The sequence below is a fragment of the Sphaerodactylus townsendi genome, linkage group LG09 (genome assembly GCF_021028975.2).
Source record: "Sphaerodactylus townsendi isolate TG3544 linkage group LG09, MPM_Stown_v2.3, whole genome shotgun sequence".
NCBI classification, from domain to species: domain Eukaryota; kingdom Metazoa; phylum Chordata; class Lepidosauria; order Squamata; family Sphaerodactylidae; genus Sphaerodactylus; species Sphaerodactylus townsendi.
The window spans coordinates 18298094-18322168 of NC_059433.1; the positions used below are offsets into that span (position 1 = coordinate 18298094).

A 24075-nucleotide genomic window follows, 5' to 3' on the forward strand; every position below is an offset into this window, starting at 1 on the left:
AATTCCGTAGATTCAAGTAAGTACTCTTTGGTTACAATACAATCCCTTTCCACAATATTTATGCCTTCTTCCATTAAAAAGCTGGTGATTTCCTTAGAGCAGTGTGCAAAGAAACTGAAGATAAGTGGTGGGAGAAGAAGCAAACAATGAAAGAATATAAAAGAGGGGTCCAGTGGCATCTTAAGAGTTTTATTTTGCTGTAAAAGAACATGGCTACCCATCTGCGGAGCTGTAGCGAGGGGGAACTGCACCCGGGGCACGTGTATGCCCCGCGCCCCCCCGCACACCCCCGGAACGCCCCCCCGCACTGATGCACGCCCAGTGCAAGACGTCTCCCCCCGTGCCCCTGGGCGCTATGCCCATCTGAAATGGAGGATAACCTATATCAGTGATGGCGAACCTTTTCGAGACCAAGTGCCCAAATTGCAACCCAAAACCCACTAATTTATCATGAAGTGCCAACACGGTAATTTAACCTGAATACTGAGGTTTTAGTTTAGAAAAAACAGTTGGCTCCGAGGCATGCGTTACTCAGGAGTAAGCTTGGTGGTAGTCGGTGGCTTTGCTTTGAAGCAACTGTGCAACTCTTCCAACGGGTGAATCATGACCCTAGGAGGGTTTACTCAGAAGCAAGCCTCATTGCCAGCTTACTCCCAGGTAAAGGATCGCGCTTTAGTTCTTCGCATGAAAATCAGTGGGGTTTAACAGTGCTTAACAGGGTTACCTACACTGCTTCCCAAAAACAAGGTCTTAGGTTTAATGCTAATAATCGAGCCCAGTGGCCCAGGCCAGCCTAGATGTGTGTGTGTGTGTGGGGGGGACACTCTGCGCATGCCCACACAGAGGGCTCTGAGTGCCATAGGTTCGCCACCACTGACCTATATGTTCAACAAAAACATACAAAGTTATAGACATTATGTTTCAGGATCTCTCTCTTGTAGTATAATGGGCTCTTCTATATGACAGTTCTCTGATGGATCAGACCAATAGTCCAAATGCAGGAAAGTCACAACTACCTTCCCACCCCCCACTCCCTCAGTGACCTCTGCTGTATTCCCAGGGGAAGGCAGAAACCTCCAGGATCAATGTGGCATGGAAGAAAACTCCTTCCCTGACCCTTCAGTGGTGACTGGCATTACCCTGGGCATGTACGAAAGGGCCATGAGAGCCTGCTGTCCCTCTCAGGTTCTGACTGAATTCACAGGATTAGCCTTGCTGTCAGGTGGCCATTTAGCCACTGCTTAAAAACCTTCGACGAAGTAGAACCCAATGCCTCCCAAGGAAGCCGGTTACATTGAGGAACCGCCATATCAGGAAGGTCTTCCTAACATTCAGGCAAATAAGAGGGATTAGCGATGCACACAGTTTAAAAGTGAGAAGACCTCTGAGGCGCCAATGTAACAGCAAGTTAATGGACTCAGGGTCTTGAAACAGGAGGCTAGCCAACTTGTGCCATGCCTTATGCTGTCCAATAGAGGAACATAGTTATCTTTCACACAAGGCCATTTGCCTTCATTCAAGACTACATGAATGGGTTGCCTTCCCAGCAAGTACATGTTCCTTGCCTACACTTTGCTCATTTGAATAAACTTGCTAACTCACTTTTGAGGCCTACCACAATTAGTCTCTCTAATTGGCTTATGAAGAGTGCTGCATGTGTGTATTGGGCTTTTTACCTAAATTGTTTGTTTTATTAAAGTTTTCATATGGATGACTGGTCACAAGAGAACCGGTGTTCTTCAGAGTCTGCTTTATTAGGGAGAAAGGGCTGTAGAATACTGATCAGATCGTTCCAACGACAGAGAGCTAGTGTTTCTCCCTTCTACACCACAAGCCTAGCTTGAGAGGGGATAAAATGGAGATGGGAATTATATAAGCTGCTTTGGGTACCCATTGGGGAGAAAGGCAGGGTATAAAGGAATTAAACAAACAAACAATAAATAATTATTAGCATGTGCTGTTGCACATTGAAACAGATAATCGTTGTACAACTGAGGAAAAGTTACCAATCGGATACACCCCAATTAAGCCACAGCTGGGGAAAAAGAAATGCATATGATAATGACATTTTAGTTAGTATCTGTACAGAAATTCTGCGGGCCTATAGTGTTCTGTCATTTCTTTACTTATGCAGCATGCTATAAAGTGTGTCCACCATGTTTCTGCTAATTCATTTAAGTGTTTATAGTCCACTTTTTTTCTTTGAAGGGACTTACATTTCAAGCTCCAGTGGTTTATTACCCTTCACTTATGGGGTTTCACCAGGGGTGGGATCCAAAAATTTTAGTAACAGGTTCCCATGGTGGTGGGATTCAAACAGTGGCATAGCGCCAATGGGGCTAGGCGGGGCACAACGGGGGCATGGCTGGGCATTTCTGGGGTGGGGCATTCCTGGGTGGGACTGTGGCAAGGACACAGCCGCTGCGCCGGTCCTTGGGTGGGAAACGAATGCATGCAGGTACAGGCTGCCACGCACACCGGTGCACCTCCTGATAGACTGCTTCAAGTTCTGCGCACTACTGCTGAGAGGAGGGCGTAACTAAGGCAAAAATCACGTGGCAAAATTGCCAATTAGTAACCCCCTCTCGGCACACACAAATAATTAGTAACCTACTCTCGGGAACCTGTGAGAACCTGCTGGATCCCACCTCTGGGTTTCACTATCCTCAATACCCTTTGGTGGATTGTCAATATCATCAGAAGCAGACTTATGCCCTTTGATGTCCACCAACATCAACTTGAAAAATTCTGTCCACTGAAGGATATAAAATATGAGGGTATTTCTCCATTCCCTGGAACCAAAACACCAATGTTAAGAAGACTAATCCAGTGTTTGTAACAGTTATCGGTTTGAAATCTCCACACAGTCTTCTTTGACTACACTATCACAGTACATAAACCATCTTTCAAGAGTACATCTTGTTGCTTGCCAAATGACTGCAAATATTTTCAATTTGATTCTTTGCAAAGTGATGCATACCTAAAACGATTGATTTCAGTGGGCAGACCTAACTCTGCATTAGACTGGACATTTTTATTTACCTAGTGTTCATTCCGCTGTTTTAATGTTCATTGCCGATATTTAACTTTTTCCAAAAGTAATGTATGTATTTGATCACATACTTCTCTTTAAACTGGTGTCCATTTCTACCCATCAATTTTATCCTCACAGCAGGTAGGTTTGCTGAGAGAAGTCACTGGCCTGTGGTCGCCAACTGAGCTTCAATGCAGAATGGAGCTTTGAATTGGATATCCACAGACTCTAATTATCACAATACACTGGTTCATTAAAGTAAATTTAGCCCAGTCTGCATGCATATTTTACAGGTAATAACTATTTTAGTAGAGTTTCATCTTTCTGCACATTTCTTCCTGGGCACAAACCAGACAAAGAAAGTAGGAAATCAGTAAGAGACATTTAAACACATGCTTACTGTTCATCTTGAAACCAATAGAAATTTAGAAGTGCTTAATTTTTGACTGGACCACATCTACATAAGTAGGTCTATGACCGTTCTTGTGTGTTAAAAAAGCAAGAAGTCACAGAAGTGCCAGGAAGAAATTATAACATTCTATTAGTTAATGTAAATTGAACAGATCTATATTATTTAAAAGTGAATGTTGCATCTAAGAAACATTTTCTTATGATCAGAAACTGCTATGATGCAACACATTCAAATTGCCATAGGGGGTGAGAAATATGTACAATAATTTTGCACAACCAGTCTGCCTGTTGCTATATATGTGTAAAAATAATCTGGTACTGCAAGGCTTCCTTAAAAGTATTAAGAAAAGGGAGGAAATTGACCTTAGAATACCTTGGAGACACGTTGAGCAAGTTTTCCATAAACCTCCCTGTCCTGAAGTGACACTGGCTGGAAAGCAGAGTTTTAGACTCCCATAACTACTTAGCCACCTGCTTTCTGTCCAGCTTGTAAATTAGATAAATACTCTTTTTATTGCTGGGATGTTGCCTTTGTAAGCTGCCCTGAGCCCTTCGGGGGTGAGGCAGCCTATAAATCTAACAAACAAACAAACAAACAAATAAAAATGTAGAAATAAATAAATGTGTTTAAAAAACTTAACTAAGGCGTTGTCGAAGGCTTTCACGGCCAGATTCAACTGGTTGTGGTGGGTTTTCTGGGCTGTGTGGCCGTGGTCTGGTAGATCTTGTTCCTGCATCTGTGGCTGGCATCTTCAAAGGTGTATCACAGAGAAAAGTCTGTGATACACCTCTGCCTCCCTGCCCCCATCCTTCCATGCTGCTTAATACAGTAGATTCATGTTAGGCCGCCTCTCTCTCTTAACAACTGCATAACATCTATTCCTTGGATTTCTTCAGACCATTGTCAAGATCCTGTTAATTGTCCTCACAGCCATGGCCAGCATCCTACCGAACGTCCCCTTCTACAAATCCATCTTAAGCTGGTAGAGATCTGGAGATGGGGCAACTTCAATTGGGTTCACTGTCCACGCAGAAGCTATTTCAGTGGGTTACATTGCCCCAGAGCCCACCCGCCAAGCATCCGTCATTTCTAGGGGAACTGATATCCGCAGTCTGCAGATGAGCCATCAAGCCCTCTCTGGAGGATTTTCATTCATTTATTCATTTTATTACATTTCTATACCACCCGTCCCCTTTCGGGATGACACCCCTAACAATGGAATCCTATGCAGAGTTATTCCAGTCTGAGCCCACTGAAATGAATTGATTTAGACTGGAGTAACTTTGGCTCATTCCGCACACGCAGAATAATGCACTTTCCAAACTGCTTTCAGTGCTCTTTGAAGCTGTGCGGAATGGCAGAATCCACTTGCAAACAGTTGTGAAGGTGGTTTGAAAACGCATTATTTTGTGTGTGCGGAAGGGGTCTTTCTTTAGGATTTCATGGTAAGTATCAGAGACCCTACTGGGGTCTATTCAATGGAGGAAAAGACTGTACTGTAAAAGACTTCTCCTCCACCCACCAAGTCCGCGGCTTCTTCCTCAAATCTGCTCCCCCTTCAACATGCAAACGTAGGCAGGGACATTTTTTTTTTTAAAAAAATGCTATTTTTAAAAAGACAGTTAAAGAGACTATTTTGTAAAACATTTAAAATGTTTAAAAAGCCTTCCCCTCCCAACAACCCCACCACGAGCAACCACAAGGGGCCAATGCGCAGCTGGGGGAGGGTTTTTTTTTTAAAAAAACAAACCCCTCCGCGTTCCTTCAGCTCGCGCAAGACCCCCCCCCCCTCCCCGCTTTGGCGGCCAGGAGGGAAAAAAAAGTGGGCGGGGCGTGAGGTGAAAGAGAGGTGCCTCGAGGACAATCCCTTCTCGCGGCGCCCCAATCCCTGCTGCAGCTGCGCGCGCGGAGGATCCTGGGAGTTGCAGTCCCCTCGCCCATTCCCGTAGCCATTTTGTGGCGGAGGGGCAGGGAAAAACTACAACTTTCCGGGCGACCGAGGAGGGCGATTCGGTGGTGCTCCGGAGCTCGCTGGCTGCCCGGCCTGCCCCTTCTGCTTCTCCTTCTCCTTCTTCGGGCTTCCACCTCCTCGCGCCCTGCACACCCACCCGCGCCTCTCCTTCCCCGGCGGGAGATGTAGCCGGACGAGGCTCGCGCTTGGCTGGCTGGCGAGGTGGGGGCGGCGGGGAGGGCAGGGAGGACAATTAAAGCGGCTCTTGCAGACGCAGACCGGGGAAGCAGCGCTGGCGGCGGAGCGTGCTCCAGCTTTCCTGGCCGGGGTGGCATCCGCAGCAGCAGCAGCAACAGCAGCAGCCCTGGTGCTTCTGGCCGGGCGAGGACAGCAGGTCGCGACGGTGAACCCGGACTGGGCTGCTCGGCTTGCAGCTGCGGGGATGCATTCTTTTTTTTGCGGCAATCGAGGCTGAAGCCCGGACCCTGCTCCGTATCCCCCCTGGCCTTTTTCCTCTCCCCCTTTGCTGCCTCATCGCCCGGCCTTGCCTGCCGCTCTTCCTCTAGAGACACAGAATATAATATTATTATTATTATTAATTATTATTATTTTTTGGTTGCAAAATCGGGCTATTTAAAGTTGCTGCTGGAGAGCTGCTCTCATTGGTTGCAAGGGGGACACACTGAAGAAGCAGAGACTCGCATCGTGTGTGTGTGTGTGTGTGTGTGTCTGTGTGCAAAAGGCTTCGGCGCTGCTGGAGTTGTCTGTGCTGCAGCGGTGGAAACGTGACTTCCAGCGTTTTTTTTAAAAAAAGAAAATATCTCCCCCCCCCCTTTAAATCTTTTTTCCCCTCCCCCTTTTTTTTGCAAGATGTAAACGGCACCTCGGACACTCCGGGCCTACAGATCGCGTCGGGAAAGAGAAATAAAAGGGGACATCAAGGGCGTCTTTTTTTTTTTTTTGTGCGCGCGCGCGTGTGTGTGTGTTTAAGGGCGTAAAATTCCCATTATGAATGTTCCTCTCTAAAGTGATTTTTGGGGGATTGCCTTGCCTCTTCTTCCTTTTTCGACCCCGCCGCTCGGCATATTCTGGATTTATTGCGAGGAGGGTTGCATTGTGTGCGAAGAAAATCGGATTACAAGAAACCACTACAAACGAGCAACAGAACAAGGATTCCCCCCCCCCCCCCCCGAATTGGCTGCGGCTTTTTAATTCATGAAGCAGTTTCCCCCTTTTGCAATCGGAAGCTGGATATCAGAATGAGCAAAGAAAGACCCAAGAGGAATATAATCCAAAAGAAATACGTAAGTGGGGGCCGATCTGTTTGCAATTTGTCTTTTGCTTGAAATGCTGGTGAATGTCAAGTTTACACCAACGGTGGGTTTAAAGCATATCCAGAAATCTTGGGGTTTTCCGTCCGCTGGGAGTGGGGGGGGGGGTGAGTCTTGTCAATTGCAGCTCTCGTTTATTTCCCCCCCCCCTTAAAGATTCGTGTAGCGATACCTCGCGTGAACAAATGTGTTGACCTCAAATGACACAATCATAATCTAGTTTTAGGAGATGAAAGCCTGGGGGAGGAGGGGGGGGGGGCTGCAGCCAGAATGCAACGAAACTGCTGCCTCGACCGGATTCACCAACCATTTCACTTTGCATGCAAATGGCCACGTTTTCCTAACCTGTATTTTAGGGATTTGGGGAGGCACCGTGGCTGGTTTCGGGGGGCCATCTTCGCTTGCAAGCGAATGGCTGCCCAGGGCGAGCTTTGCTGTGTGTGACACCCCCCTCCCCCCCCCCCCCCCCCCCCCCCCCACCCCAGCAAATCTAATGTATGTAGATCGTTTGCTTATCTGGCTTGCAAGAGAACCAGACCAGTTGGGGATCGGGTTACGAGGAATGTAGATGCTGGGCCTGACTGTAATGTTAGGGGAAATGGCTGGGGGCTTCGCTCCCCCCCCCCCCAAGTGGAGAAATGGCTTTAATATTCACGGTGATGCTTTGCAATTTGGAGAGGAGAAAAAAATGCCATGTAGTGAGCAGTGTCTGTCTGCTCCTATTAGAATCAAGAGCTTGATCTGTAATAATTTGTGTGAATGTGTAGAATTGTGCCTTTCTTCGGTCTTGCTACATTTTAGCTGGGATGGGGTAGTTGTTTTAAGTTTGCAAAAACTGAGTGGGGTTGAGTCAGACCCCACGGCGACTGCCCCAAACCCAACATTATCTGACATGTTTTCGTGCAATTTTTGACGGGGTGGTGGTGGTCGTCTGGTCTTTTCGAAAAGTTGCCTTCAGGTGACGCGAAAGTTATGTGCATTATCGGGTGTCTGTCCCGATAGGGATTTCCCATCTGGAGCGTCTGTCCCTGATACGTGCAGGGAAGGATCTTCCAAAACCTTTCTCCGTCCTTTTTCAATAAACGTGTCACGAAGCCACGGCTGATGCTGGTTGGCTCCTTCCACTAGTTGGCCTGCCTGGAAACGCATTTCAGGTAAACGCAAGATCAAACAATGACGGGGAAACTTTCAGCAATTCTCCGACGAATTTACTTATTAAAAATACATCCGCATTGCAGAGGCATCGAGAGTCGGAGCGGGCCACTTCGAAGTATTTTATTAAAAAGGGAGAAGGGGGCTGTTGCTATTGGAGAAACGTGCCAGATGTGCACCTTGGCCGTGCAGCAGACAAAGCAGAAAGGGGCTGGGGAATGTGTCGCTTTTTTGGGTGTGTGTGTGTGTGTGTGTGTGTTTTGCTTCGCTTTTTAAAACCTGTTTCCAGCCATTCCACGGGCCGAACAATGCAACTCTGCTCGGCCCCTGCTGAAAATAATAAAAAGCTAACACTCGTGCCACCCCCGCTCCCTCGGTCCCATTTTGAAGGGCTCACGACGTTGGTAAAACGGGGCACAATTCGGTGTGTCCCGTCAGTGCATCAGCGTGGCAAAATCCCCGTGGGGAAGAGGACAGAGGAAAGGAAGCCAAAGGGGTAATAGGTGGTGGGTTTCTCTGCCGTTGCAGTGCATTGCGACCACAGACAGCGAGCATGGCTGCTGCTTTGGACCTTCCTGGCGACTATGTGCTTATTCCTCCTTCGGCGGCGCCCCCCCCCCCTCCCCCTCGGTGTATGCTCTCCAGCAACAGGTTAAGCGCAATGTCAGCCGCGCGGGCCCCCGGGTCCCCGGCCGCCTTGCCCGGGTTCTTGTTGTGCCTGTGACGTCACAAAGCGAAGGGCCTGGGCTCGCTGGAATCTTCCTCGCCTCAGCGTTCCGAAGCCTCCGCCCATCGGTCCGTGACGTCAAACGCGAGGCGGGCTGCATGGGAGGCTGGTTGGGTGGGTGTGTATGTGGACGTATAGAGCTGAGGGCTACTGGGAAGATGCGACTGAGGAAGCGGTTGAGACTCTGCTGCTGGGTGAGCAGGTGTAGCCGGTGTTTGCACAACCCCTCCGGGCCCTGGCCTCTCCATTGATCCCTTTTCGGCTCTGTGACCTGCTTCCTCTCTTGAGTGGAGGCTGAGGTTGTGAAAACGAATGGGGGGAGGAGGCAAAAAGGTAGATCACGATTCCTATGTGCACTGATCCTTTGAGTGCAACATATTAAGATGTGGCCTTCTGAAACATTCATTTTGGCGGTCGTGGGTTTTCTGTGCTGTGTGGGTGTGGTCCGGTAGACCAGGACAGCACCCGAAAAACCCACAACAGCTCGTTGCTTCTGGGGTTCTTAAATTGTGAGGCTGTAGACAGACTCTCGGGTAGTTTGTGAGTCACCTCTCGATTATAAATTGTTTCATCTGCATTTTGCGGACTCAAAATTTATTTCCACAAAACTGTTTCGTTGTTTGTGTTTGTGCACGCTTCAGCAAGCACGCATCTTTAGTCAGAGCCGACATCTTAGGATCTGGGTGAAGAAAGAAGTTTGCATTATTTTAGGCCCTAAAAATGCAGATTCGCTCTGCCTAAAGTTTAGGCTGCATTCATGGGACGGATGAATCATAAGATGTTTCCCAAGGGAGGTGTGATGGCAAAAAGTTCTAAGAACCACTGCCTTAGACAAATACAAAGTATTCTTGTTCTTAAGAGCAGCTTGTGACATCTAAACCCACTAAAATACCCCCTTGCTATGTTCCAGTGATGACTGTCTAAAATCATCTCTCCTTGTGTGTTGATTGACTATGTATGTTAGTTTCTTCCCACTGGTAATGGTCTTCTGTGGCATTCCTGTACATTTCCTGAATATTCAGTATTTAATGTCAAACTGCTGAGCCGCAACTGGTTTTGAGATTCTTGCTATTTTACATCCAATAGAAACATGACTGGCAAGTGACGCCAAATGTGACACCATCAGCTTACCCTATGGGAGTTATGGTGGAATCTGTGGATGTAAAAAATTTATATCTGAGGATGGGTGAGAAAAAACTTTGGGTTGGATCGAATCAACTTTTTTTGCTGATAAATTAGCAAGAAAAAAGACCCCAAAGGTACAATTGGGAGGAAGGGTCATGGGACCTGCATGAATAAAAGCCACGTGAGATGGTGGTTGTCATAAGGAGGGGAATTAGATGCTATGGGAGGGAAAAAGCTGGCTGGTTGCCACACATTATGAGATGCCAACAGAAAATTCCAAATTTGGCACTGAGCTTACAGTACCAGCGAAACATGTGACTCGCAACACTTTCTCAGATTTCCTGGTGTTCCATTTTGGTGGAAGCAGTTTGTGGACTGGGCCTGTGAGGTTGTCTGCTTACCTCTCTCAGTTAAAGTGTGTTGCTAGAACGAACCTGTTGTACAGTTTAAACCAGCGGTGTCCAACTGTGGCACTTCAGATGTTCATGGACTACAATTCCTATCAGCCCCTGCTTGTGTAGTCCATGAACATCGGAAGCGCCAGAGTTGGACACGCCTGGTTTAAACAGTGGTTAGCTGAGTAGGCCAGGTTGCTTCTCTTATTGGCTGGCTTGAAATATTTGGAACTGTAGATTTTAAGTTGGAATTAAAAGTATTGGTGACTAATTTGTGGTAAGCAGGACCACATGCAGTTGTCACCTTGCTGTTTTGTCAAATGGATGCCATAATGTTTTTTGCTGATACAGAAATTAGAAAACACAGCTGTGGAGGGGGCCGCTGCTCATCCCGAGCCTGCTGAAAAGTATTGTTGAGTAATTCTTTTTTTAAAAAAAAAATTAGCATGCAATTTAATTGGAGAGGGAGTTTTAAATATATGAACAGTTGTCTTCATGCATGACTTGCTGTCTTACAAATGGTGAACAAAAAATTGTTTCCGTTTATAGTTCAATAATAAAAGTCAAAAGATGTAGCCCAAAGATGGAGAATGTCTGTATGTTCTTTCTTTTTGTGCTTTTAATAACCTATAACTCAATCCTATGACTGGTCTGTTACCCAAACATTTCTCCATATAGTACAGTTTTTAGGTTTAGACTTTGGAAACGAACAACACTGAAGAAATTTAGTTCTTTAGTGCATTTCCTGTATTTTTCTGTATGAAACTAAGCTGTTTTGAAAATCTACCCCTCATCCGTAGTTGAAGAAAAAGTTTTACTGTCTGGTGAGCTACTTTCAGTGCCTAACTTTTACCACCTGTATGTGGAGAAAATGCTTTGTGATTCTTCTGCCGCACAAGACCGCCATTTTGTCTGAAAATTTTGGTATGTATGTATTGATGCTGAAAATAGGTTTGTTGCGCCTTTAAGACAAAATGGTCATCTAACATCTTGTATATTAGGAGAACTGTGTATACTGTGTTCCTCCAAGATGTATGGCAAACCGTAACTAATGAGGCTTGGAGCGAAGTAGAACTCTAGACTTTGACCAGGGAGACTCAAGTTCAATACCCACTCTGTCATGAAAGTCACTGGGTCACCCCGGATAAGTCTCTGCATCCACCCATACGTGTTCACAGGGTTGTTGTGAGGATACAGTTGGGAGAAGGTATGCTACTGTGAAAAATAGAAGTACCTTGTAGCCTGATCATATAAGCCACTGTTAGCACATAAATGCTGGTAGTAAGACTCATAGAGCTGGGCCATTAGTGAGCAAAATCCTTTAGTTCTGTTTTCAGTAGGTGTTGGCTACAGTTTTTATTTTAATGTGCTGTCTTATACCTGCTATAAGATGCTGGCATAGGGTGGCTCTGATGATTAAACAAATAGTATCGCCAAAACCCAGATTTTAAGAGTTCTTAATAATACATTGTTATGTTGAAGCTCTCAAGAGAATTGGGCGCAGGCAGAATGACTAGACAGCTTTTTTTTTTTCTTTGCGTATTTGTCTGGAGGACCCCCCCCCTCCCATTTTTGAGTTGGGCATTAACGAACGAGACTTGATACCTGTCAATTTAATGCAAGATCAGTTCTTTTTCCTCTGCATGGAAAAGGTAGGAAGCCCAACCTTTGAATAGAATGTGAAAGCAGACAATAAATGTGTCAGAATGTGTTGGAGGCATCGCAGACTTTGACATTCACCCTCATCTGTGGACCACATTTATCTTCCCTTATCTCTTGGACTGTGTCTCCTAGGTGATACCATGTCTTAAGAGTAATGGCTTAGATTGGGGAGGCGAATTGTGTAACCATGCTTGATTCATATAACTTATATAATGTTTGAGAGTGAGGACAAAGAATTGCCTTTGTTGTAAACTGCAAACGTTACAATAGGCACTGAGCACATCTGAATCTTTGGGAATGAACCTTTGGGAACATACCGTCTCTCCATGAGCATAGAACTGGATTTGACCCTCTGTGTGCCACTTGGATATCTTTGGAGGAAGAATGGTATATAAGACTGAAAAAAGAATGTACGTAAAAGCAACTGGCAGTGTATTTTTATGGCAGTCTTTCATATTCACTATATCAAAGATATTCCTAAAGTTACCCAAAGTATTTCCTAAGCATCCATCTCCAATCCATGCACTTTTCCCTTAGGCGTGTAAATGTAACAGCTCTGCTTTATAAAGTTGTATGAGGGTAAAGTGAATTTGCAGTGAATAATTTTGGATTCAGTTGGGCATAAGAATTCTGCAATTGCATTCCAAATGTGTTTCTGAATCCGAATCAGATTCTGATTACTATAGCTTCAGAGTGATTCAATAAACAAACCCTCCTTTTTTGTTTTTAGTTGCCATTATCAAGGCAACATTCTCTTTTCCTGCAGGCAGTAGCAAGTAAAGATTACAATTGAGATGCAAGCATAGATTTTGGCAGCATTTCTGATACTACTTTTCAATATGCAGTGGACAAGTGAATGTCTGAAAGCTTGGTGACTGTTGTCATTCATGATCAGAGATTAACATTCCCAGACAATTTTCATGTTTGGGGGTGGGGGGGAACTCTACTGAATGTTGATTCCCCTCAGAGGGAGAGTCAGTGTGTACTGGGGCATGTCTAAAAAGTAGAGAAATTGATTTTTGAACATGTCCTCAAATAACCGTATACTGCTGTCACTTTGGGCAGCAGATGCCGTGGAAACATATTTGGAGTTTGGCAAAACTGATTTCTCTACTTTTTGAGCATGCACTAGAGCAGTGGTGGCGAACCTATGGCACGGGTGCCAGAGGTGGCACTCAGAGCCCACTCTGTGGGCACGTGCAGAGTCCCCTCCCCCACATCTAGGCTGGTCTGGGCTGCTGGGCTCAATTATTAGCATTAAACCTAAGACCTAGTTTTGGGGAAGCTGTGTAGGTAACCCTGTTAAGTGCTGTTAAACCCCACTAATTTTCATGCGAAGAACTAAAGCGCACTCCTTTACCTGGGAGTAAGCTTGGTTGCTGGCAATGGGGCTTGTTCTGAGTAAACCCTCCAAGGGTTGTGATTCACCCATTGGGAGAGTTGCACAGCTGCTTCAAAGCAAAGCCACCGACTACCACCAAGCTTACTCCCGAGTAACACACGCCTCGGAGCCAACCGTTTTTTCCAAACTAAAACCTTAGTATTCAGGTTAAATTGCCGTGTTGGCACTTTGTGATAAATAAGTGGGTTTTGGGTTGCAATTTGGGCGCTAGAACTCGAAAAGGTTCGCCATCACTGCACTAGAGAATGCTTGTAATTTCACTGAAATTCACCGGTGGCTCTCATTTTGAACTTCGGCACATATTTTGGGCATGTCAGCCTTCACACGGGATTGGAAGTGTGCATCCAATTTTGTCTGTTTACTTTAGTGTAGCGAACAGGCAACAAATCCCTTTGGCAGAGGGCCAGACCCCTAAAACGGACATGAAAAATATGCAGAGTACTGGAAAGTAAGTTTTTATATGTGAATGAAGTACACTAAAATATACCAAAGGCCTTCTCTCTTCACACCTGCAAGGCTAATCCAGTTTCAAGATATTCATCCTGTACTCAGGAAACCCGTGTGAATGAGCCTGTGCTATCAATGGATTGTGAGTATCTGATAAGATATGTGAGCTCATCTAGTCCCTGAAATAATCAAATCTTGCCTTCCAGTTCAGATTTCTGGCACCACTACGCAGGGTGGTGGATGAAGATTTATGCTTCTGTTGACCTAGTTGTTGCAAGCGCTTACTGCTCTGACTATTAGAATAGGGGCTGATTTTGCACCTGGCTTGAAAATAAAGCCATATTTGGGTCCCCTGATTTTCCAAGAGGTTGCGGCTTTGGTGAAAGAGCGGGGCTTCTGCAATTGTTGATGCCTCGTACGTGCGGTAATGAACAAGTTTTTATGTCCTGGCTGAGTAACGTATTTAAAAGGCTGTCTCAATTGTCTGGTTTGCTTTCAGCCAAACTCAGTGTAGGCACAAGAAACGAGTTTATTTCTCTCGCAGGGTATGGTTGCGGCAGGAGGGAAGAGGCAAATCACGTTCTGACATTTTCTTTCTGACAGCTCTTATGATAGCAACATGCAGTCTTTGTTTCTTTGCATAGAGACGCTACACAGACTCCGGGCATTGGTAAAATGTAGCTTCTGGACTTGGCATGGCTGAACTCCTTGTGCCATTTTGGGGGAAGGTGACTATTACTCTGCTGTACAGTACAGTTTTATTATTTTTATATGTTTTGTTTTGATGTATGTTTGTTGTGGTATTGAAATGGGGAACTGTAAAACAGCTGCACAACTGAAGTTGAATTTATACTTCTGGGCTTCGTGTGTAATGTTGCAAGTTCTTCCCAAACCTACTGCAAATCTAGCGACTTTGATGACATCCACAATTTATTTCCTGAAAGTTGTGATGCTATACACATTCCTCCAAAATTATTCCCTGATTGGGATGCCTTAAAGGGAAATAATAATGCGAGTGCTGTGTTCTGGGAAATCATTCAGTTCCTCAGAAGCTTATTTGGGGTTCTTCGACAATAGCAACTGTGAGACGCAAAGGATAGTGGCCTGTATGAACTGAGCATGCGCCCAGCGTGGTGTAATGGTTAAGATCAGGTGCACTCTAATCTGGAGAACCGGGTTTGATTCCCAGCTCTGCTGCCTGAGCTGTGGAGGCTTTTCTGGTGAACTAGATTAGTTTGTGCACTCCAACACGTGCCAGCTGGGTGACCTTGGGCTAGTCACAGTTCTTCTGAGCTCTCTCAGCCCCACTGACCTCACAGGGTGTTTGTTGTGGGAGGGGGGAAGGGAAAAGAGACTGTCAGCCCCCTTGAGTCTCCTGCAGGAGAGAAAGTGGGGATATAAATCCAAACTCTTTTTCTTCTTCTTTTTCTTGATCTTTCCCAGAATACTGTGTAAGATGCCACAATTCCTTAGTAGTCAAGATGGTAGGAAAAGGTCATCTGAATCTCAAAAGCACGAAACCACAGTTGCAGAGTTAACAACAAAAGTTATTTTATTTTCCCTATAGATATAATCTAGAATCTAGTGTGTTCTAAATGTTCCTTGGGGAATGCCCAGGGACTTTGGTGATGGGCGGGAAAGAAGTACAAAGAAAAATAAATGAATGCAACAAATCTGCAGTCCATAAAATGCATTCCACAATTAATGGCAAGAGTGCTGCAAGATAGCCGTGATTGTTGATGTTCACTTTGTGGCTTCTGTTGACGATGATCAAGTGGAGATTTTGTTAAAGGCAAGAGATGAACAGAGGTGATTTGCCATGGCCAGGCTCTGCAACGCAACCTTGAACTTCCTTGGGGGTCTTCCTTCTCACAAGATATAGCTATGTATGCTAAAGGCTATCAAATGGCTTCCCACTTAGGGTGACCCCTATCCATTAATGTCCTCCAAAACATCCTATTAACATTTTGCAAACCGAGGGCCATGGCATTACTTACTGAGTCATTCCACCTCATGTTGGGTCTTCCTGCTACCTTCTACCTCCTAGCATTATTGTATTTTCCAGTGACTCTTGCCTTTTCATAATGTGACCAAAATAAAATAGTGTAGCCATTTTAGATTCTAGAGAGAGTTCAGGCTTAATTTGACTAGAATCCACTAACATGGCTTTTTGGCAGACCAAAGTATCTGTGAAACTCTCCTCCAACACTACATTTCAAACAAATCAACCATCTTCCTGTCAACTTTCTTAATCGTCCAGTTTTCACACCCATACATCATCATAGGGAATACTATGGCATGAATGAACTTGATCTTGGTTGCCAGTGACACATCCTTACACAAGAATCTTTTCTAGCTCCTTCATGGCTGTCCTTCCTAGTTTCAGTCTCCTTCTGATTTTTTGGTTGCAGTCTCCCTCTTGAGTGATGATGGAGCCAAGGAATATAATTTTCCAAGTGTATATGTATTTCTTTTAATGATCCACGCAGTCAAACTTTTTGCTGTAGTCTTCTATGAAACATAAGCTGATTTCCTTCTGAAAGTCACTCATATGTTCTAGTAATCAATATAAATTATCCATATGATCTCTAGTGTCTCTTCCTTTTCTGAATTCAATTGGTATACCTGGCAACATTCTTTCCATGTATGGTAACAATATTTATTGTAATATTTTGAGTTTCTCCTCCTGTGAGAAATTAATGCAATGGTCTGATAGTTGCTGCAATCTTTAACATCTCCTTTTTCAGAACTGGAATGTAAATCAACCTTTTCCAGTCTGTGTGGCATTGTTTTGTTTTCCATATTTGTTGGCATGTTCTTAAGATTTTGATAATTTCTGTGGCTTGGAATAGCTCTGTTTATATCCCATCTACTGTTTCTCCCAGTTGATTTCAGTGCAGCTTTCACTTCACTTTCTGAAACTGCAGGCTCTTCTTTAAAAGTTTATTTTTTGAAGGCATCTGTCATCCTTTCATCTCTTCTGTATGGTTCTTCATTGTATTGTTCCGATCTTTTCTTTATTTTGTCCTGTTCAGTTAATGTATTGCTCTTTCAATATGCCTAACCATGTTGATCCTTAAGTATTTTAATCCATGCTTTAAATTTCCTTTTGATTTCCTGGATCTTGTGGAACAGTTACCTTGTCCTTCCTTTTTTCATCGTCATTATTGTGTTGCTTTACACTGGTTATTATATTGATTATCTTTGTCTCTATGTACCAGTAGCTGGAATGCTGCATTTGGATTTCGGATTCTATTTCTGTCACCTTTTTTCCCCTTTATATTTGAAGTAGCTGTCTTTAAACAAATTAAATTTTTACAAAGTTTAATCCTAGTGCTTTAAAATTAGTGAGATAGCTAGCATTGTAGATTAAGATTTTCCTGACAGGGAAAGAGGTTTACAATTGGCTTCTCTTCTGTTGCCTTGGCTAGCCATCTACTAGGTGCTGCATAGCTGCTGGATTGTATAAATGTCCCTAATTTTATTGCCTTACCTGCTTGTGGTCTCTGAAAAATATGAGCTACATTTCCAGGAGTATCTGTTTTCTACAGCTATATTTTTGAGGAGGACGAATTCACCATTGTATTGTCGACGGCTTTCATGGAACACGGCCATGCAACCCGGAAAACCCAAAACACCCTAGAATTCACCATTGTTTGAAGTTTGTAACACTCATCTCTTTTAGAGATGTTTTATGGTCAGAATTAAGGCTTTTTATATATTTTGGTCTTTAAACTGCAAAGTGTATTGAACTTGGCATTGGAAGCTGGGATTTCCAGCTACGGACAGCAGTAGGCATAACTATTCAAATCAATGTGTGTGCCAATTAACTTTGTTGAACTAGAGCTAAAGAAAAAAAGTTGGGGCGGCTCATATTTCTGTGCAAGATATGCACTGCTCAAGCCAAGTTTCAGCTCACAAAATTCCTACTCTAATTAATACAAGCAAGTCTATGATGAGTATTAAAGTGGTTTAGCAGCTAGACCCATAACTTTCAAGTGTCCCCTTATTCGGCTGAATAATTTCGTATAAATTCTCAGAATGGGAAGCTTCTTTTGGTAGTTGTGTAATTTGAATACATGGTGGCCTGGAGAATGGCGCTCATTTCTTTCCTTTTTGCTAAGTCAGCATGGTGAACTTTTAATAGCTTGCAAGAGTATCTTAGGAGCCCCATGGTGCACAGTGGTTAGCTGCAGTAATGCAGTCAAAACGCTGCTCACAACCTGAGTTCAGTCTCGGTGGAAGTCCTTTTTAGGTAGCTGACTTAGATTTGACTCAACCTTCCATCCTTCTGAGGTTGGTAAAATGAGTACCCAGCTTGCTCGGGGTGAAGTGTAGATGACAGGGGAAGGCAATGGCAAACCACCAAAAACAGAGTCTGCCTCGTGAAAGTCGTGATGTGACGTCACTCCATGGGTCTGTCGTGACTCAGTGCTTGTCCAGGGGACAACCTTCACTTTAGGATGGAGTTTGATTGATCAGCGGATCAAATGGGAAAACTGTTTTATATTTCAAAAATTATAGCTGAAGTTTGATTATTTACATTTTTAGATGAAATAGCAATACTGGCTCTTTACCTGAGCCTTCGTGGTAAACACAGCTTATGAGATCATTAAAATCGATGCGAGTTCATGCTTAGTTTGATGGTCTGTATTTGCCTAGAGGACTAGGCCCCAGTGCGCTCAGACTGTTGATACTTAGCATATGGGACACTCACCAAATCTGGTGGGAACAAGCTGTGAGGTCAGTGTTGGCTTTGATCCTCCATATTTCTGAAGACTTGTGTGTGTGTGTTCTAGAACTTATTAGATCCTTTGGAATCTGCAACGGTGTTTTAGAAATTCAGGTTGTGGCTTCTGATGCAGCAGAAGGGGAAATCTGAATGGGTTTTTGAGGGCACATTGAATCATTTGGCTGCAAGCATAGGAATCTTTGGATCCAGTCTGTTGTTTTTTTTAATCGTCTCCCTCTATATTTGAATGCAAAAAAAAGCATAAATAAAATTTAATTGAAAAGCGGTAGCTAGCATTTAATTTGAACAGTTCCCCAAATCTACGAAGTACAACACAGGTTAGTAGGTATTTTGTGGCTGGATTGTTGCTCCAGATATTGGGAAGAGGCGGAGATTTTGTGAACTTGTGTGACAGGGGCACACTGTGGCTGCCTTATTTCCTCTTCCTTCAACATTTCACCTATTCTAATCATTTTAAAAATATGGATGTTTGTATTCAAATTCTGTCTGTGCACTGCTTTGAGAACTTGTGGCAAATCAACTTTCAATTTATCAATAAGGTAATTTTATTAGGACGTTGGGATCCAGCTGCAAGCTAGTAGATCAGCACTCGTTGAATGATGTTGAAGATTTAAACTGACATAAACATAAGTGGAAAGAACCGAAGGAAGGCTTAGAGTGCTGCAGGTGAGCTGTCTGGTTCCTAGAACAACTGGGTGGCCTGTGATAGCTGAAAGATCAACTGTTTTTTTGTTGTAGCATAGATTTTTGTGGCCAAGAGCCCCCTTTCTGACACAACTTGAAATGGACAGTGGTGCATCCACTCCTACAGAAACCTGGAGCCAGGAAAGTTGAATGATCCAGAAAAATCTCAAATGTGCCATTCTTAAGCAATGTGATTGAACAAGTAGTAGCTGGACAACTTCAAAAAATCCTATATATCGAGATCTTCAAAAATATCATTTAATTTGCACCAAAGTCAGTATTCCAGTTTTGACTAACTCCTGTGGCTTAATTAAACCCCTAATAAAGGGGACCAAATCTGCAGAGGCTATTTTGTATCTGTTCACCCCTTTCCCCAAATTTTCTATATGCAGAAGTCTTCCCCATTATTGTATACCATATTTTCCTTAACCATTTATCAATGTCAGGAGCCTCTTCTAGTTTCCATGCATATGCGGTCAGCATTCTAGCAGCTGTAAATAAATTCCCCAGCAGGTAAGTCTTATTGATTGCAATACCTTTTGGCATAATATTTGTCAGAATCCCATTTTAACTTTATATGATGAATTTTTCTTACCAATTCAGATACCTTATTCTAGAAGGCTTTTATGATTAGGCATTGCTGCCAAATATGCATAAGAGACTAATCATATCTTTTACACCTCCAGCATTGGTTTGATGTCGAAGGAAATGTTTTACTTAGCCTATCTAGTGTCAAATATCATTAATACATGAGCTTGAGAAACTTCTCTCGTACTGCTATGTTCATTTAGTTTTTAAAAGTACCTCTATGAAGTCTAATCCATTGCCTTTGATATGTCTGCTATCAGATCCGTTTCCCATCTGTCTTTATATATAGTAGTTTTTAATTCTGCATCAGGAAGTATATCATAAATAGTTTCTGTTCACTGTCTGCATTTATCAGGATATATTAATACTGACTCAAACCTCTACTGGAAGATCTGGATTTTTTTTAGTGTTAGTTTGCTCAGTATAAAGCTTCTGATTTGAAGATATATCATTCTGGTCTTGTTCCTTGCACACTGGTGTCTACTTTGCTTCCTGGTTCAAGATGCAAAAGGGCCTTCTTGGTTATGGTCTCCTAACTTTGGAACTCTCCCCACCCAGTATTTTTCACTAGTAGATGGAAACCTTTTTATTTCGCCTGGCATACCCCAAGAACTGTTCCTGGGCCTTCCTTCTAGTATTGTTTATGTGCTTTAAATGGTATTATTATATTATTTTAATGGTATTTTTCAATGCCCAAATATTTAAATGTTCATTACATTTGCCACCTTGATGACTCCAGTTGGGTGGAAAGGTGTCCTAAAAACATTTTAAATAAATAATGTAGGTGATAGTTTTAAGATGTCTCAGGACATGTTTGCTGAAATTGAAACTCAGATATCTCAAAACTCAGATATTCTCCTGTGACTTCATTTCTGTCACTTATTACACTCAGTTGTTTAGTTCGGTGCTTCCGAACTTTCTTGGCAGGGTGATCCACAAGTCCAAAATTACTTTAAAAAAAAAACCCAGAGCATGCACAAAATACAACTTCAAAAGTCTGGGGCCTTTTGGTTGGGACCCACAAGTTGGGAAATGCTGGTCTAACTCATGATGGGGATTTGTGTTAACTTTTGGTGACTCCATAGGGTTTTCAAGGCAAGAGACATTCAGAGGTGGTTTTCCATTTCCTGCTTCCATGGCACAACCCTTTTATTCCTTGGAGGTCTCCCAATCCAAATACAGTGGTACCTCGGTTTTCGTTGACTTCGGTTTTCGTCGGTTTTGGTTTTCGTCGACTTTTTCTGAGAAAAAATTGTCTCTGTTTTCGTTGATTGCCTCGGTTTTTGTCGAATCTCGTGTGTTCTCGTCAGCTATTTCCTGTCTGTGATTTCTTTCTCAGTGTCTTGTTCTGTGAGCATCCAGAACCTTCTTGTGATCTTCCAGAGTGTGGAATCTGTACAGAGGCTTAAATGTCCAAGTCTGGTGTTGGGGTTTTAAGGCAAGTGATTGTTTTTGCACTTTCTAAAGGGTGTGCTAGGAACTGTTCTGCAGTTTGTGAAGGGTTGGCTTGGAGCAAACCTAAGGTCCTTCAAAACAGTACAGAACAGTACATTTCCATGTTAAATGTTCCTTTTACTTGTTCAAATGTTCATTCGTTATGCACAGTAGTAATGAATATACACTTAATGTTACAGTTTGCTGTTTTCAGTATTAAACACTATGTTTATTCATGAAACCCTGTTTTTGACATGTTTTTAGAGTGTCAGAACAAATTAATTGAATTTACATTGATTCTTATGGAAAAGTTTACCTCGGTTTTCGTCGGTTTCGGTTTTCGTCGATTCTATTTGGACGAATTATCAACGAAAACCGAGGTACCACTGTACTGGCCAGGGCCGACCCTGCTTAGCTTCTGAGATCTGCTCATGGGACTATTCAGGTCAGGGCTCATGCTTGCCTTTTTAAAACTGCCGTCTGCGACCACCTTTCTGAATGATTTTATAAAAAGATATTTACAAAAACAGTCCCTCTCGTTTTGCCCTCTGCGTTTTAATCATTGTTAAAAGTTTCATCGTTCACATCTCCCATCCTCCCTCTCTGCTTGCTGTAGAAGAAGGATCAAGACGGATACAGTTTTGTTCCCCAACAAGAGGAAATGTAAAATGACTGATGAATGACAAAATGGGAGGGGAAATGACTACATCATTTCCTGTTGCCTAAGAATGGATGAAATGGATTTGTGATCTGGCAACCCTTTATGTCCTTATCTCAGACAGGATCTTAAGCAGAAGCCAGACGTATTCACTCAGTTTCAGTGGTGGATTGATCCCCTTCCCACTATTAAAAATAATCTTATAGTGTGCTTTTTCCTTCTCATTGCTTAGTGTGATGAGACTGGGAGTGAACTTTTTATCTCCCATGTTTAGTTTAGTTTATTGGATTTATGTCCCCCCACCATAATGCTTGGCTATTGTTATCATGCTTTCCTCAAGAACTTGTAGAGGCAGCTGGTTGGCCACTGTCTAAGTTTAGCTCTACAGGGATTTGGGTTTTGTCTCCCTAGTTCATTCTTATGATGGCCGGGGAGGAGGGGCGGGGGGAGGAAGGGATCATTCTCTAGTGTAGAATTCTGTTGCATCCAGCAGGAGGGTCCTCCCTCAGTAGTAGTTCATATCTGCATAAATTTCATTACCTGTGGAAGCTTACCTTGGGGCTTGTTGCCTTTCTTTCGCTACTTCTGCTGTTCTTTCTTTAAACTTGAAGACATTTAGGTGTTTTCCAGTAAACAATCAGGGAGGCAGGAACGCAAGACTTTGCTTCCAAAGTCTCATGGAACATTTCCACTTCTCCAGTTCTTTCCTGCCTCCAGGGAGAGCAGTGCGTCCAGTTGCCTGTCCTTAACTTTTGTGAGAACTATTTTATCTTCATTGACACCAGAGGAGTTTCCAGTCCAGGGCGTCTGGTTGAACATTGAGTCCAAACTTCCAATCAATCTTCTGGAGCAAGGGATATTTATCTGGCTTTGCGACACTTCCAAATCTAACTGGAAGGCCACCATTCATTAATAAGGATCGACAATTTGGTGGCCAAAACTTACTTCAACAGACAGTGGGGGATCCAAATCTTGACAGTGCTCAAGGAAGCAGTCAAGATCCTTTCTTGGGTGGAGCACCATCTGTTGCCTATTTGGGTGGAGCATATCCAAGGAAGAAGCAACATCCAAGCAGATTGACTGAGTTGCCACTCAGGGGAATGGTCCTTGAAGAAGGAGGTCTTCCTTCAAATCTCCCAACATATGGGAACTCCAGTCTTGAACCTATTTGCATCCAACTTGAACAACCAAGCACCCAGGTTCTTTTTGCGATTTTATCATTGAGATGCTAAAGCAATGGATGCGTTATCTTCCTTCCTTCCTTCCTTCCTTCCTTCCTTCCTTCCTTCCTTCCTTCCTTCCTTCCTTCCTTCCTTCCTTCCTTCCTTCCTTCCTTCCTTCCTTCCTTCCTTCCTTCCTTCCTTCCTTCCTTCCTTCCTTCCTTCCTTCCTTCCTTCCTTCCTTCCTTCCTTCCTTCCTTCCTTCCTTCCTTCCTTCCACCCTCCCTCCCTCCCTCCCTCCCTCCCTGACTACTATGGAAGATTCAAGATGAGAAGGTGGAAGTAATCTAAGTAGCCCTTTGGTGGCCTTGATGTTTATGGTTCATTGAACCATAAACTTCCTCAGATCAGAGACCTTCTTCATCAAGACCCCATGCTACACCCAGAACCAGAGTGGTGGAGCTAGATCACGTGGGGATTAAACGGTGTGATTTAACTTCTAGAGGATATAGTCAGGAGGTTACCAACATGATCCTCAACTTCAGAAGGCAGCCAACCAAAAGGATATATAACACCACCTGCAAGGCTGTTTGATAGAGCTGGAGAAAAAAATGTTGATCTCCATTAATCCTGCCATAAAAGATGTTTTAGGCTTCCTCCAGGACGCGATTCTTTCTGGACTCCAATCATCCACACTTCACTGACAGTGGCAGCGATAGCTTCTGTGATTCACAATTCAGATGGTTGGAACCTTTCCTAATGTCCTCACATTAGACGATTTCTTAAAGGAGCATCTTTCAAGGGCAAACCTGCCAGACGTTACTTTCCTACTTGAAAATGAAGCACTGTGTTACATGCCTTAACCAAACATTCATTTGAGCCCATTATGAACATCGCCCTAAAACTTCTCAGAATGAAGGTCATCTTTTTGATAGCGATTATGTCAGCTTGACAGGTGTCACAATTGAGCACTCTCTCCGTCACTGTGCTTGTGCATATTTCACAAGTACAATTAGAACCGATACCACCTTTGTGCCAAATATAAATTCAGTTATCCGCAGGCAATAGGAAATTTTTTTGCATACCTTTTGCCCGGATCCTTGGAACCCTAAAGAGGACTACTGGTAAAAATGTGATACTAGATGGTCACTAAAGGCCTC

General features: G+C 43.6%; 1 protein-coding gene across 1 annotated transcript in view; it reads left to right on the forward strand.

Moving 5' to 3' along the window:
- The first annotated feature begins 5382 nt into the window (after positions 1-5382).
- Positions 5383-24075, forward strand: part of JARID2 (jumonji and AT-rich interaction domain containing 2) — a 263241-nt gene continuing 244548 nt past the window's right edge. The window contains exon 1 of the mRNA XM_048507604.1: positions 5383-6701. Within this exon, the coding sequence (XP_048363561.1) occupies positions 6657-6701 (45 nt within the window). The 5' untranslated portion in view covers positions 5383-6656. The remainder of the gene's footprint in view (positions 6702-24075) is intronic.